Source organism: Zonotrichia albicollis, chromosome 8, assembly GCF_047830755.1.
Source record: "Zonotrichia albicollis isolate bZonAlb1 chromosome 8, bZonAlb1.hap1, whole genome shotgun sequence".
In the NCBI taxonomy this organism is placed as follows: domain Eukaryota; kingdom Metazoa; phylum Chordata; class Aves; order Passeriformes; family Passerellidae; genus Zonotrichia; species Zonotrichia albicollis.
This window is the reverse complement of record NC_133826.1, coordinates 45,056,053-45,070,004: the sequence shown is the minus strand read 5'-3', so window position 1 is coordinate 45,070,004 and position 13,952 is coordinate 45,056,053. Positions and strand designations below refer to the sequence as shown.

Sequence of the window (13,952 nt, the reverse complement as noted above, 5' to 3'; positions counted from 1 at the left end):
TGCTATATGACAATCCCTGGGGAATGGTGGACATGTCAGATGCAGCTGGGACATCCCAGAGAGCCGTGGAAAGAGCTGTGATAGTTATTAAACTGTTCAAATGTTCAACTTGTGGTTGTTGGCAAGAAACCTTTCTGTGCCTCTGAGTGTCACCAGTCCCTGAGCCCAAAGGACACAAACCTGATGAGTTGTGGTTCCCACTTCAGGAGCTGCACTTGGACCTTGGCTCTGCACAGGAGAGCTCTTCATCCCCTTTCTCTCTTTTCCTCCCTCTGGGCATGGAGGGATCTCCTGACTTCAGTGTGTGACTCATGTGTGCAAAGAGCAATTCTGGGCAGAATCGGGGCAGGAAGGGTTTGGGGGGACCTTGGGATCTGTGCTGGGCACAGAAGGTGTTTTCCATTGCTCTCAGGCTGCCTGGAGCTGTGCCTTCCCTCGGCTTTGTTGGCTGACATTAAATGAACATCCCCCTGGGTCTTGGGCAGCTCCTTCTCCAAGAAAAGCAGGTGGGAGTTGGAGCCAAGGAGCTGAAAGCTGCAGGTGCAGCCCGGGCTGGAGGGAGCTCAGATTTTCACAAGGTTGCTCTGAGTGCCAGGGCTTGGATGGGGGAAAATGGTGGGGTTGGGGTAGAGACAGAGTCTGATTGATTGTCAGCTCTGAAGGGTCTTGATTTTCATATCTATTCAAACTGAATGAGGAGCTACTTGGATTCAGTGTCAATAGGAGACTGCACAGACTGATTTATGAACAGGAAAAAGTCCCAAACAGGACCTAAAAATTTTTTCTCACTGTCTTCTAAAATATAAGGCATTCACTTAGAACACACTACTGAAGTCTATCAAATTAACCACAAATATTTGAACACTTAAATCAAATCAACACCTAAATCAAACTCCAGAGGCTTGGGTTCTTAAGGTGTTCTGAATGTCAGTGAGCCCTGGGACACTGAATTCCTGCACTGAAGAGCTGAAGGCTGAACAAGCCTCTGCAGAAGGAAAATTCAGCAGCAGCCTCCAAGGTTCTGAGGATGTCAGCAGCCCCCACTGAGGCCATCCCTGCCCAGAGACCGTGGGGGAATGGGCAGACAAGGAGAGCGTCCCTGGGGCTGGGGCAGCACAACTCAGAGGCACCAGCAGCTCCAGCTGGGAAATGGAGTGTGGAATGGGGCTGGGAAAGCCCTGCCTGGGCTGTGCCAAGCAGGACAGAAAAACCCTGCTCCTATCCACTGAAAAACAACTCTCTCAATGAGATATTTAAAAGAAATTACAATTGTTTGTGTACTCTGAGATGGACTCTCTAGAGAAATACCAACAAGAGATTCTCTAGAGCTCAAAACAACAAATCAGCCTTTACTGGCAACTTTAGAAAATCAGACAAGCTTTGCCAAAAGATTTATTATGACACTGTAGTGGTTTTGGTTTGTTAATTTTAAGATTTTTCTAATCTTGAGATTTCTTAGTTAATGTATTGATGAGCGTGGTGGGTTTTAGTTTCAGTTAATTATTTATGGATTTACTTTTATTACTTTTTAAAACTCTTCTATGTCAAAATATGGCAGATATTTGATCAACAAAAAACACTTCTCAAAAACATTGACTTGGCCCATTCAACTTCACACTCTAAGCCTGGTTAACTTAATGTTAATCAAAGTTTGCAGGAGCACAGAAACAGAAGAAGAAGACATAGAAAGAGAAAGACCAAAAAGATACCAAGAAGCACACAGACAGCTACCACCTCCTGGATTCCAGCAGTGTTCAGATGGAAATTCCAAGAGGATTCAGGGTCCAGATGTGTGCTTGCCTTGTGATCAGCCTTCAATACCCCTTGATATACCTGGGCCCTTCCCCCAGGTGGGCCTTGGGGTCATTTGGTCCCTCAGGAGCTAGGCTGGGGGCTGCAGAGGTGGCTGTGGAGCATTGCCTGTGCTGTGCCAGGGACTGGCAGATGCTGCTGGGCTTGGATGGAGGCTCTGGGGGGATTGGGGTTCCAGGGCAGGGCAGGGCTGGACCTGCCCCTTCCTCCTCCACACACTAAAAGTTTCAAGCCAAAAATCTTCTCCAGTCTGCCACAGTAAGACAATGTTGGATGTGAAATCCCAAATCTGGCCATGGGCACCTGGCCGAGAAGAACGTCTCTTTTCCGTAGGAAGGAAAGCACAGAATCTTGCCAAGTGTTTTGGGAACAGATGAGAGGTGACTCTCATGAAACCACTGCCAGCCAGACTTGTCCTGGCAATATTCCTATGGGAACAATCCCTGGATATAAGGAAATTTGGAGGTGAAACTCCAATTCTGGCCATACGTGCCTGGAGCAGAATGTCAGATCTTTTCCATAGGAAGGAAAGCACGGAGCACCACTGTTTCAATAGTGGATGAGACCCTCAACATGCCAAGGTCAGCCTGACCTCTTGGGAGGTCAAACTAGCCAGACCTGTACTGTATTCCTTTGTTTTTATGGGGCCCTGAAGTGTCACAATGGTGCCTTTGTACTGTGGGGCTCCGCACTGCCACAATGGCTCCTTGATTACAAGAAGACCTGAAATGTCGCAATGGACCCCTTGTTCGATGGGATCCCACAGTGTCACAGTGGCTCCCAGGTTTCACAATGGTCCCACTGATTCCATGAGGCCTTGCAGTGTCACAATGGTCTCCATGGTTCCCCAGGCCCCACAATGTCACAGGACTCCTCTGTTCCATGAGCCCTGCAATGTCACAATGGACCTTTAGACCGTGGAGGTTTGCAGTGTCACAATGGTCTCATTGTGGCTCCACAGCCTCACAATGGTCCATTGATGACAGGAGGCCCTGCAATGTCACAATAGTCCTTTGGCTCCATGCAGCCCTGCAGTGTCACAAAGGCCTCTTGATTTCACCAGGCCCCATAGTATCAAAATAGTCCTCTTAGTTATGTGGTGACCCCCAGGGTCACAATGGTCTCACTGGTTCCATGAGGCCTCACAGTGTCACAATGCTTTGCTTATTCCATGGATCCTCATAGTGTCACAATGATCTCCATGATGCCATGAGTGCCCTCAGTGTAACAATGATCTTCTTGGCTCCATGGTGCCCCACAGTGTCACAATGGCCCCTTGGTTCCGTGAGGCTGTGAAGTGTCACAATGGCCTCTCCATGATTACATAAGGACTTGCAATGTCACAATGGACCTTTGGCTCCATGGGGTCTTGCTGTATCACAATGATCCCTACATTCCATGGAGCCACACAGAGTCAGCATGATCCCCTTGGTTCCATTAGGCCCAGTAATGTCACAGTGCTCTCCATGATTCCATGAGGCCCCACAGTGTCACAATGGTCCCTTGGTTCCATGGCCCTGTGCTGCTGCATTCCCCCCTCCCCTTCTCAGGCCGCCCTGTCAGCTAAGAAATGCTCCTTGGGCCTCGGCCTTGGCCAACAGCCCCTGGGCTCAGCTCCTCTGCAGCTCATCACAAACACTGTCTGCTCCAGGCACTGCTGCTGCCCAACCAGCTCCTGGTTCCTTTAGCAGCAGCCCTGGGAACTGTTTTTGTTCCCTCAGTGGCACAACATCCCTGTTCTCACACTGCCAAAGAAAGCTGTTGATGCAGCCAGGAGGAGCCATTGCTGGGACTGAAGCCCCTCTCTTGGGACCCTGAAAACAGCGCTCCAAAAGGAGCCCTTGGCGCTCTCCTGGGCCAGCGACTCCCTCTGAGTGGGGCCTCTCCCAGCCGGGAACTCGCCCGTTTGCTGCACTCGGGGATCCTGAAAAACCACAGAGCCTGGGCCGATCTCCCCACTCCTCCAGGCTCAACCCTTTGCCCTTTGCTGGGGAGATGCCAAAGCATCAGCAGTGAGCATTGCCTGCCCTCAGGGGAACTGCTCACAGGTGCCTTGCACTGACTCCTTGTGTCTGTGTGCACACAGGAGTGCCTGTGCTGAGGAAATGTGGCAGAAATGCTTCTCTCTAAGGGCTTGGAGTACCTTGGATAGCTGAGTCAATCAGGCCTGTAAGTGAGGTTACATCATGACAAATAAGTTAAGTTAAATGGTATTAAGAGGATTTTTTTTTGCAAAGTTTACTATGTTATAAGCTAAGTTGAATATTGTTTAATGTTATTCCACTATTAAATCCTTAAGTCATTGGTTGTAAGTGAGGTTAAGTACTGTTAAGCTCTGTTCTTTTCCTAAATTGTGAAGTTGAATATATCAGTTAAGGTTAAGGTATCAGTGAAGTCCTGTTAAGTTTGACCGCTGTCAAGCTTTTATTTTTTATTCATTTTATCCTTGCCCTCACTGTCCTTTTGTCTCACACACACAGGGACAGTTCTGGGTTAATTTCTGGTTTGATTGCCTGGAATCTGTTTGGTTTTGTTGCTGCTTTGTTTCCCTGGTGTGCCTGAAGTGTCCAGTCAGGAGCAGAGTGAGTCTTGCCAAGGAACTTTGTGCTGCTGTCCCTTAATATTAAATCTGGTTTTTGCTGATCCCTTGCTGGGGATTTTTCCAGCTCTCTCAGCCCCTCGTTGGTAGCAGGGTGAAGGAGCCCTGGCCCAGGCTCTGGCCCTGGGGGACACGGGGACACTGCCAGGGGGTCCCTGTCCCCCTGTCTGCCAGCCCCAGAGCCCCAGCCCCCTGTCCCTGTGTCAGGCTCTGGGGTCGATCTCGTGGAACATCCTCTGGGGGAGGCTGCGGGGCCGGGGGTGGGGGGACCCGGGGGGACGGGGGGGGACCCCGCTGTGCACGAGCAGGGTTGGACTGCTCTGGGGGGAGCTGTGAGGGGGGCCGGGGCAGAGTGATCTCACCAGTGACCTCACATGGCCCCTGTGATGTCACACTGCCCCTGTGATATCACACTTCCCCTGTGATGTCACAGCCCCTATGATGCTACACAGCTCTTTTGCAATGTCACACAGCCACCAGTGATGTCACAGCCCACTCTGGGTTGTCACACAGCCCCTGAGATCTCACACAGCTTACTATGAGATGTCACCCTATGATGTGCTACATCTGCTTTGTGATGTCACAGAAGTCTCTGTGATGTCACAACCTGCTCTATGATGTCACAGAGCCACCCTCGATGATGGCAGAGTCTGCTCTATTGCCTCACACTATGATGTCACAAACAGCTTTGTGATGTCACAAACCCCTCAGTGATGCCCCGAGACCTTTTCTGTGATATCATACTGGCACTCTTTAAAGTCACAGCACATACTTTGAACCTCACAGCCAGCTCTATGATGTCATTCAGCCATGCCATGGTGCCACAGCCCGCTCTGTGATGTCACAGAATCCCCTCTGCAAGGCTGTAGCTGCTCAGTGACTTCCACAACAAACTCTCTGATGTCATAGACCAATCTGGTGACTTCAAAATTGCTTCCTAGAACATGATATTCTAATAATTGATAAAGCTCCTGAACTGTGGAGTAAATAGCTCGGGTTAAAATCTTTCTGTCCGATCATGATCAGAATCAATCAGAGCTGTATTTATATAAATATATCTGGTATTCCATCATTAATCCTGTGGGAAAAATTGAGTTAAAGTTTAATTCCACCTGTCCAATCTTTTACTTATAAACCTTTGACAAATTCTTGGGCTGGGATTGGATCCAGCTGTTCCCAGTCTCCTCTCTTAGAAGAAATTTTAGCAGTCTAGGAGCCCTGCAAGGGTTTGAGGATCCATGGTGGCTGTTGGGTGTACTGTCTGCACCCCAGGTCCCAGCAGGAGTTTCTCCAATAAAGAAATCAAGCTTTTGCCTGAAGCACCCACTGTGCCCATGACAGAAACCCCTGTGACAGTCTGGGACATCCTGGCTCTTTGGCAGCCTGGGAACTCCTGGGATGTCACCCTGGAGCCCCCATGAGTGCCTGTGACAGATTGGTGCCTTTGCAGCCCAAGGTCCCCTGGGATGTCATCATGGAATGGCTGTGACTGCCTCTGACCACAGGGCTCTTTACCATCCCCAGAAACCCCTGAGAGGTCTCCATGGAGCCCCTGTCTCTGCCTGTGACATTCCAGCTCTTGAATAGCCTGGAGACTCCAGGAAAGTCCCCATGGAACCCCTCTGAAGGCCTGTGACAAATCTGATCCTTAGCAGGCAACCATCACCAGCCCCCTGTTGCTATGGCCAGATCCAGGGCAGCCATCACCAGCCCCCGGTTGCTATGTTCAGTCCCTTGGCAGCTCCATGGATACCCCATGCCAGGGGTGGTTGCCATGGACACCAGCTCAGGCCTGCAGCCAGAGCCCATTGCCATGGCAACCATTGGCAGATCCATCCCCAGGCTCATGGGATCCCAGAGCCACAGAATTGGCTGAGCTGGGAGGGACCCATCAGCATCCTCCAATCCAGCTGCTGGCCCTGCCCAGGACACCCCAACAATGCCAGCCTGGGCCTGGCAGCGCTGTCCAAACGCTGCTGCAGCTCAGAGAGCCCTGGAGCTGGGACCCTTCCCTGGGGAGCCTGGGCAGGGCCCCAGCAGCCTCTGGGCAAAAACCTTTTCCTGACATCCAACCTGAGCCTGCCCTGACTCAGCTGCAGCCGTTCCCTCCACTCCTGTCCCTGGGCACCAGAGGGAAGAGGTTACCACAGCCCCAGCCAGGGACCCGCTCCCAAGGCTGTTGCCATGGCTACCAGGGCTGGGACCAGCTGGGATGCTCGGTTTCCACAGACTGGGGTTCAGGAATGGGATTCCCCAATTTCCTGCTCCTGCTAAAACCACGCTGCTCTCACTGCCATTCCGCCTCCCATGGAAAGCACAAAAAGCAAAGATCCCGGGCTGAGATAAGAACAATTTCCTGAGAACAGCAACGAGATAAGGAACAAGCAAAACCAGAAACAATATTGATAACAGAAGGGACTGTTTATAGGAAAAACTACAACACAACTCACTGGGTCTGCCTGGCCACAATTTCCCCTTCCTGGAAATTTCATCCTTCTCCTCAGGGAGAGAGAGAGAGTCCATTTCCTGCCCCTGGGAATGACCTGATGTGGGAGTGAATGTAATGACAGGGCCATGGCTGGACCTTCATGTTTTTCCATCCCACATCATGTAATTGGCAGGGACAGGAAAAGGTACAGGTGTCTTGCCAGCATGGATCATGGGAAAATGGATCATCAGGGCTCTTTCACAATGTGGATACTCCAATGATTGGAGATGGGGCAGTGCACAAAATCCTCCTGCACTTGGGGCATTGGAGGCCTTCCCTTAGTGGTGCCTCCGTTGGTGACAGGTCAAGTGAGAGCTCTGGGTGAAGCTCTTCCCACACTGGGGACACTCGTAGGGCCTCTCCCCGGTGTGGATGCGCCGGTGCCTGATGAGGTGGGACTTTTGCTTGAAGCCCTTCCCACACTCAGGGCAGCGGAAGGGCCTCTCATCCGTGTGAATCCGCTCATGCAGGAGGAGATTGGAGCTGGTGTGAAACCTCTTCCCACAGGTTGGGCACTCATAGGGCCTCTCCCCAGTGTGGATGCGTTGGTGCCTGATGAGGGTGGAGTTTTGCTTGAAGCCCTTCCCACACTCAGGGCAGCGGAAGGGCCTCTCCTCTGTGTGAATCTGCTGGTGCTGGAGGAGATTGGAGCTGCTCCGAAACCTCTTCTGACACTGGGGACACTCATAGGGCCTCTCCCCAGTGTGGATGCGTTGGTGCCTGATGAGTTCTGACCTGTAGCTGCAGCCCTTCCCACACTCCCCACACTCGTAGGCCCATTCCCCAGTGTGGATCATCTGGTGGCTGATCAGGGCGCTGCTCTGCCTGAAGCTCTTCCCACACTGCAAGCACTTGTAGCGCTTCTCTCCATCATGAAGCTGCTCATGGACCACCAGCTCTGAGCTCTGGCTGAAGCTATGTCCACCTTCCTGGCTCAGAAAGGGTCTTTCCTCCTCAGAGCACCCCAGAATGAGTTTGGAGCCCCTCTTCCTATGGAATCTGTGGGGATTTTCCTCCCCGTTGGATTCCTGTGCTCTGGAGTCACTCATAACAGCCTCTTCCTTGAGGTTCTGCTGTGGGGATTTGTCCTCCCTGGTCCCAATCCTCAGTCCCTTCTCTGGGGGAAGAAAGACAAGGAGAGGATGGGATTTGCCTCCCTGCCAGAGGGAAGGGGAAGGAGATCCCCCCAAGTGCATCCCCAGCAGGACGGGGTTGGCAGCTGGGTTGTCCTGAAGCCAGGGGCCATGCTGGGCTGGGAGATGGATCAGGAGAGAGGGGGAAAGGGGCACTGACTTCCTCCTCACCGGCCCGGGTATCCCAGGGATTCTTCCTCTTCCTCGCAGCCTCTTCCTCCATCTGGCAAAGGTTTGGGAATGGGAAATCCTGTTTTGGGAGAATAACAAAGGATGAGCACATTGAGATTTGTACTGGTTTGAAGGCAAACCTGGGGAACGTCTAAACCAGAACTGCAATTAAAAAACAAAATGATGATTAAGTCAATGATATAGAAACCCTGCCTTAAACTGACAGAGTCAGAATATAACCTGACACCCTGTTGGTCAGGGTGGTGGCAGCAGTCCCATTAAATGGTGGCTGCAGTCCGGTTGGAGTGATGAATGTGATTCTGTCAGAGCTGTGATCCTGTAGAAGGGTCTGGTCTTCCTCTGAAGGTCCAGTGGTGGTTAGGGAGTTCTTGTCCTCTGGGAATTCAGTAGGCAAGCTGCTCCTGGTGTTGCCAGCCTCAGCTTATATCCAGGTCGGAATTCCTGGATCCTCCCCCTGGGCGGAGCATCCCACAATGGGATGATGGAATTTTATCAGTCCTGCAGTGACACTCAATGGCCCATTAGCAGAAGATATCTCCCCTGGAGGGCGTTATCAGGGGTGAGTCATGGAAGAGATAAAGAACCCTGCCCCACCTGTTTATGGCAGTTGATGAAGATGGGGATTGACAACATGCATTTGGTTACATCTTGCATGGCAACCTGAAACAGTGGGGTAATCCCTGCTCAGGGGGGTGAACACCACCTCCCTTACCTAAACTGGCTCAGGTGTAAAACCCCCACACACAGGGGACAACGTCACACTTGGCCTGCTCCAAGGGAGGTCTCTGTCCCTTGTCACTCATCTTTTGTCTTTCTTTCCATCTCTCTACCTCACATTTACTGTTCAAGAAAATCCATTTTGCATTTGGTATCATTAGCATCTAAATTGGGGCAGAGGAATCTCTCTAACAATTTGCATAACCAGACTGTGACATTATTTTTGCACAGTGTGTTTAGGCGCTGTTCTCTGACCCCAAGTGCCTTTGACAACATCATGGCTCCCTCCACTGACGAGGTTGTGGTTCTCTCTGGAAGAACTCTTGGAAACTTGGACACCGTCCCTCCTTCCTCCTGGGGAGCTTATGGAGCTTATAAAAGTTTTTTCTCTTTATGGGAGAAATGATGAGGAAAATGGCTTTTATGAGTGGCCAGTGTCAAGAAAATAATTTGCTGTCTTTCCTTATAAAGTTGTTAAAATCACTGGAGGAAAGGGAGCAAATGTTACCATTGAGACTGACAAGGTTCATTCACCCCACAGTGAGGAACACAAGCTGGCTAAAAGTCCCAGAAGAAGCCCAGCTCAAGTAGATAAATTTCCGAATAAGTCCTGAATTCCCAGGACTGGGGGCTTTACCAAATGTGAGAATCATTTTTCTCTTTATCCCTGTCAGCTTTGTGACTGCTACACAGAGCTTTCCATTCCTTTTAATAGTCTGTATTGGGCCAAATTTCCACTTTCCTGTTATCGGAACCTGCCAGCAGCTAAACTGGAGCTGTGCAGGAAGCAATGAATATTGGAATTGCCACATCACTGCTTGGAATGTCGGTTTATTCATATTTGGAATTTGTTTGCGCTTTCATCCCAAGTTACTTGTGGGAAGACCATATATTCTTCAAAGTGATTTTGCGGAGTCAAGTTTGATTTCTGCCAAGTTTATTTTGTCCATTGCCCGGAGGATTCTTAAGAGGTCTCTGTGCCTCTCGCGCTGGGGGATGTGTGGGAGGGGTTTGGGGGGGGGTTTCCTGTCCCTGTTACCCCAGGCCGTTCCGCAGGGGTTGTCCCTGTCCTTCTCACACCAGGTCATTCCCCAGGGGTGTCCCTGTCCCTGTCACACCAGGTCATTCCCCAGGGGTGTCCCTGTCCCTGTCCCTGTCCCTGTCACCCCAGGCCATTCCCCAAGGGGTCTCCATCATTTTCACCCAGGAAATGCCTGGGGGGTCTCCCTCCCTCTCACCCCTGTGCCAGGGGATACTCAGAGCAGTCTCTGTCCCTCTCAGCCCAGGGGATGCTCGGGGGTCTCTGTCCCCTCACCCTGGGGGATGCTCAGGGGGTCTCCATCCCTCTGGCCTCAGGGAATGCCTGTGCAGGGCTGGGGACCAGGGGCTCTGTGTCCCTCTCACCGCTGAGGGTGCTCGGGGCTGGGGGGGTCTCCGACCTTCTCACCCCTGGGGAGGTTGGGGCAGTCTCTGTCCCTCTCAGCCATGCTGTGACCCCACCCAAACATCATCGGGGTCAGAGGGACAGAGACACCCCGAAACCCCCAGAAGGGCTGAACCTGGGATTTGGTTTGGGGTTGAGGATTTAGGAAGGGGCTGGAATTGGAGCTGGGTTTGGAGTTCGGGCTGAGATTTGGATTAGAGCTGGGATTGGCGTTAGGGCTAGACATGGGATTGGCTTTCGGGCTGGGGTTGGGATAGATGAGTTTGGGACTGGGATGAGAGTAATACAGAACTGTGAGTGTGTCTAAACATGGAGTGAGACTGAGACCAGAATTGGGGTCAGGTTTGGGATTGAGCTCACCCAGAGTAGGACAGGGTGGATGTCACAGCGGGAAGGTTTGGGGAAAATCCTGGTTTGGGGAAAAACAAGGTGTTAATGCCTTGGGTTGGGGATTCCTCCCACCCAAGTCTATCTCTAGAAGTCACCTGCTGTGCATAAAAACCTCCAAAAATCAAGAGTGAATGAAAAAAAAAAACACAAGGAGTTTCCCATTTCCAGTCTCATCCCTCTGGGGTTCTGGTGGTCCCCTCTCTCAGGGCTGGTTGGGATCCCATGGGTCCTGGGGATCCCTCCTCTCCAGGGTCCTGCTTTTGGATTCTGTGAGGTTCTGGGGTCCCAAGGTCCCCCTCCCCAGCCTCCCCTCAATCCAGCCACTTGGGGTTCCCCATTCTTTCCACCACCCTGTCCTGGTTTAGGGCAAATTTGGTTGAAACCCTCCAAAAGCAGTTTCCTCTAGAATGCCGATTCAGCAGCCCCACCCTCAGCCAGTCCGGGTAAATATTTCCGGGGAGAAAAGTCTAAAAATTCTTTATTTTACAGGCAAAGCATTCACCAGCACAAAAATTGAACAATATTAAGCAATAAAACCTCCTGCTGCTCAAAAAAAGATGACAAACTCAGAAAGTCCCTCCTTTGGTTGTAGCTGGACCGGCTCAGTGTCTTATCAGTGTCTTATCAGTGTCTTATCAGTCACTTATCAGTCTATTATTAGTCCGTCCAGCGCTGGAAATGCCTCGGCCCAGGCCCGTCCCGGTGGGCCTCAGGCGGGACCTGTCGGTGGTGTTCTGGTTGTTCAGTCCAGAGCAGGTTTAAACAGCTCCAAAGAAAAAGAAAAATCAAAGTCCAGGGAACTTCTTTGCCTCAGAGACCTAAAAACTGACTAAAAGCAAAGGAGAGCTCTGTCCTGCTGTCTGTCCATCCAGGAGCTGGAATGTAGAGGAGTGAGTGCAGTTTCTGAAAACAAACTGCAGCTTCTTCCTCCTCCTCTTCACTCTCAGAACCAGCCTTAAAGGTACAGAACTCATTTCTGGGCTAAACGGACCGATGGGGTACGAGCATCATGAAGTCACCCCAGGACACCCCTGTCAGGGTCAGAGGGTCCCGTCCCCGCCTCATCTCCGGGCTGCCGGGGGTCCCCCAGCTCCGGTATCGCCCCTTCCCCTCTCCCCGCCCCGGGGGTCCCCCGTTCCACAGCCCCGGCTCTCACGGGGATCCCCAAAACCAATGTCCTGCCCTGTCAGTACCGGGCCATCCCCACGTGGACCCCCCAGGACCCTCCCGAGGGGCGATCATGGCTCCTCTCCCCCCGAAAAAGCTCCTCTTAGGGACCCCGGAGATATCTGGGGCTCGAGTCCGGGATCTGCTGGCTCCGAACACTCTCCTAAACATCCTCCCCGAGACCCCTGGCTGGAGTTATTTGGGAATTTAGCTACTTGAGCTGGGCTTCTTCTGGGACTTTCAACAGCCTTGTGTTTTTCATGTTGGAGTGAATGAACCTTTTCAATCTTGCTGGTATAATTTGCTCCCTCCCCTCCAGTGATTTTAACAAACTTTTCAAGGAAGGACAACAAAATATTTTTTTATACAATCCAGACCCACAAAAGCCATTTTCCTCATCAGTTCTTCCATAAGTGACTCAGAGGAAGCTGCATCCAAGTTCCAAGAGTTCTTCCAGAGAGAACCAAAACCTCCTCAGAGGATGGGAACCATGCTGTTGTCAAAGGCGCTTGGGGTCAGACAACAGTGCCCTGAACTCACTGCGCCAAAATAATGTCTCAATCTGGTTAAGAAAATTACTAGAGAGATGCCTCTGCCCCAGTTAATGTGCTAATGAGACCAAATCCAAGGTGGATTTTATTGAAAAGTAAATGTGAGGTAGAGTTAAAAGAAAGAGGAAAGCGGGGCATGGCAAGGGACTGACAAGTGACAGAGACCTCCCTTGGAGCAGGCCAAGTGTGACGTTGTCCCCTGTGTGTGTGGCTTTCCCAGGGTGGGCATTTTACACCTGAGCCAGTTTGGGTAAGGGGGGTGGTGTTCACCCCCTGAGCAGGGATTACCCCACTGTTTCAGGTTGCAATGCAAGATGTAACCAAATGCATGTTGTCAATCCCCATCTTCATTAACTGTTATAAACAGGTGGGGCAGTGTTCTTTATCTCTTCCATGACTCAGCCCTGATAACACCCTCCAGGGGAGATATCTTCTGTGAATGGGCCATTGAGTGTCTCTGCAGGACTGATAAAATTCCATCATCCCATTGTGAGATGCTCCACCCAGAAGGCGGATCCAAGCATTCCTACCTGGATATAAGCTGAGACTTGCTACAACCAGGAGCAGCTTGCCTACTGGATTCCCAGAGGACAAAAGCTCCATAACCACCACTGGACCTTCAGAGGAAGACCAGACCCTTCTACAGGGTCACTGCTCTGACAGAATCACGTTGATCACTCCAACAGGACTGCAGCCACCATTTATTGGAACTGCTGCCACCACCCTGACCAACAGGGTGTCAGGTTTTATCCTGACCCTGTCAGTTTAAGGCGGTGTTTCTGTATCATTGCCTTGATCTTCATTTTCTAATCAAATTGTAATTCTGGCTTAGACTCTCCCGCCAGCTTTGCCTTCAACCCTGTACAAAATTTAGTGTGCTCATTCCTTGTTTTCAACCCAAAACAGAATTTTCCATCCCGAAACTTTCGCAAGATGAAGGAGGAAGCTGTGAGGAAGAGGAAGATACCCCAGGAGCCCCAGGCAGGTGAGGACGAAGTCAGTGCCCCTTTCCCCCTCTCTCCTGCTCCATCTCCCCGCCCAGCACAGCCCCTGGCTGCAGGACAACCCTGCTGCCAACCCCGTCCTGCTGGGGATGCACTGAGGGGATCTCCTTCCCCTTTTCAGTGGCACGGAGCCAAATCCCATCATCTCCTTGTCCTGCCTTCCCCAGGGAAGAAGCTGAGAATTGAGACCAGGGAGGACAAATCCCCACAGCAGAACCTCATGGAAGAGGCTCTTTTGAGTGGCTCCACAGTGCAGAATTCCAACAGGGAGGACAAGTCCAAGAGATCCTGCAGCAGGAGGGGCTCCAAACCCAGCCCAGAATGCTCTAAGGAGAAAAGACTCATCCTGTGCCAGGAAGGTGGACAGAGCATCCACACTGGGGAGAGGCCCTACGAGTGCCCCACCTGTGGGAAGAGGTTTCAGAGCAGTTCCAATCTCCTCCTGCATGAACGGA

The 13,952-nt window shown here is 51.4% G+C and overlaps 1 protein-coding gene across 1 annotated transcript in view; it reads right to left on the bottom strand.

Annotated features, from left to right (window-relative positions):
- Window positions 1–13,952, bottom strand: part of LOC141729980 (uncharacterized) — a 76,137-nt gene that overhangs the window by 10,595 nt on the left and 51,590 nt on the right. Inside the window, 1 exon segment of the mRNA XM_074546638.1 lies at window positions 7,237–7,777. Within this exon segment, the coding sequence (XP_074402739.1) occupies window positions 7,237–7,777 (541 nt within the window).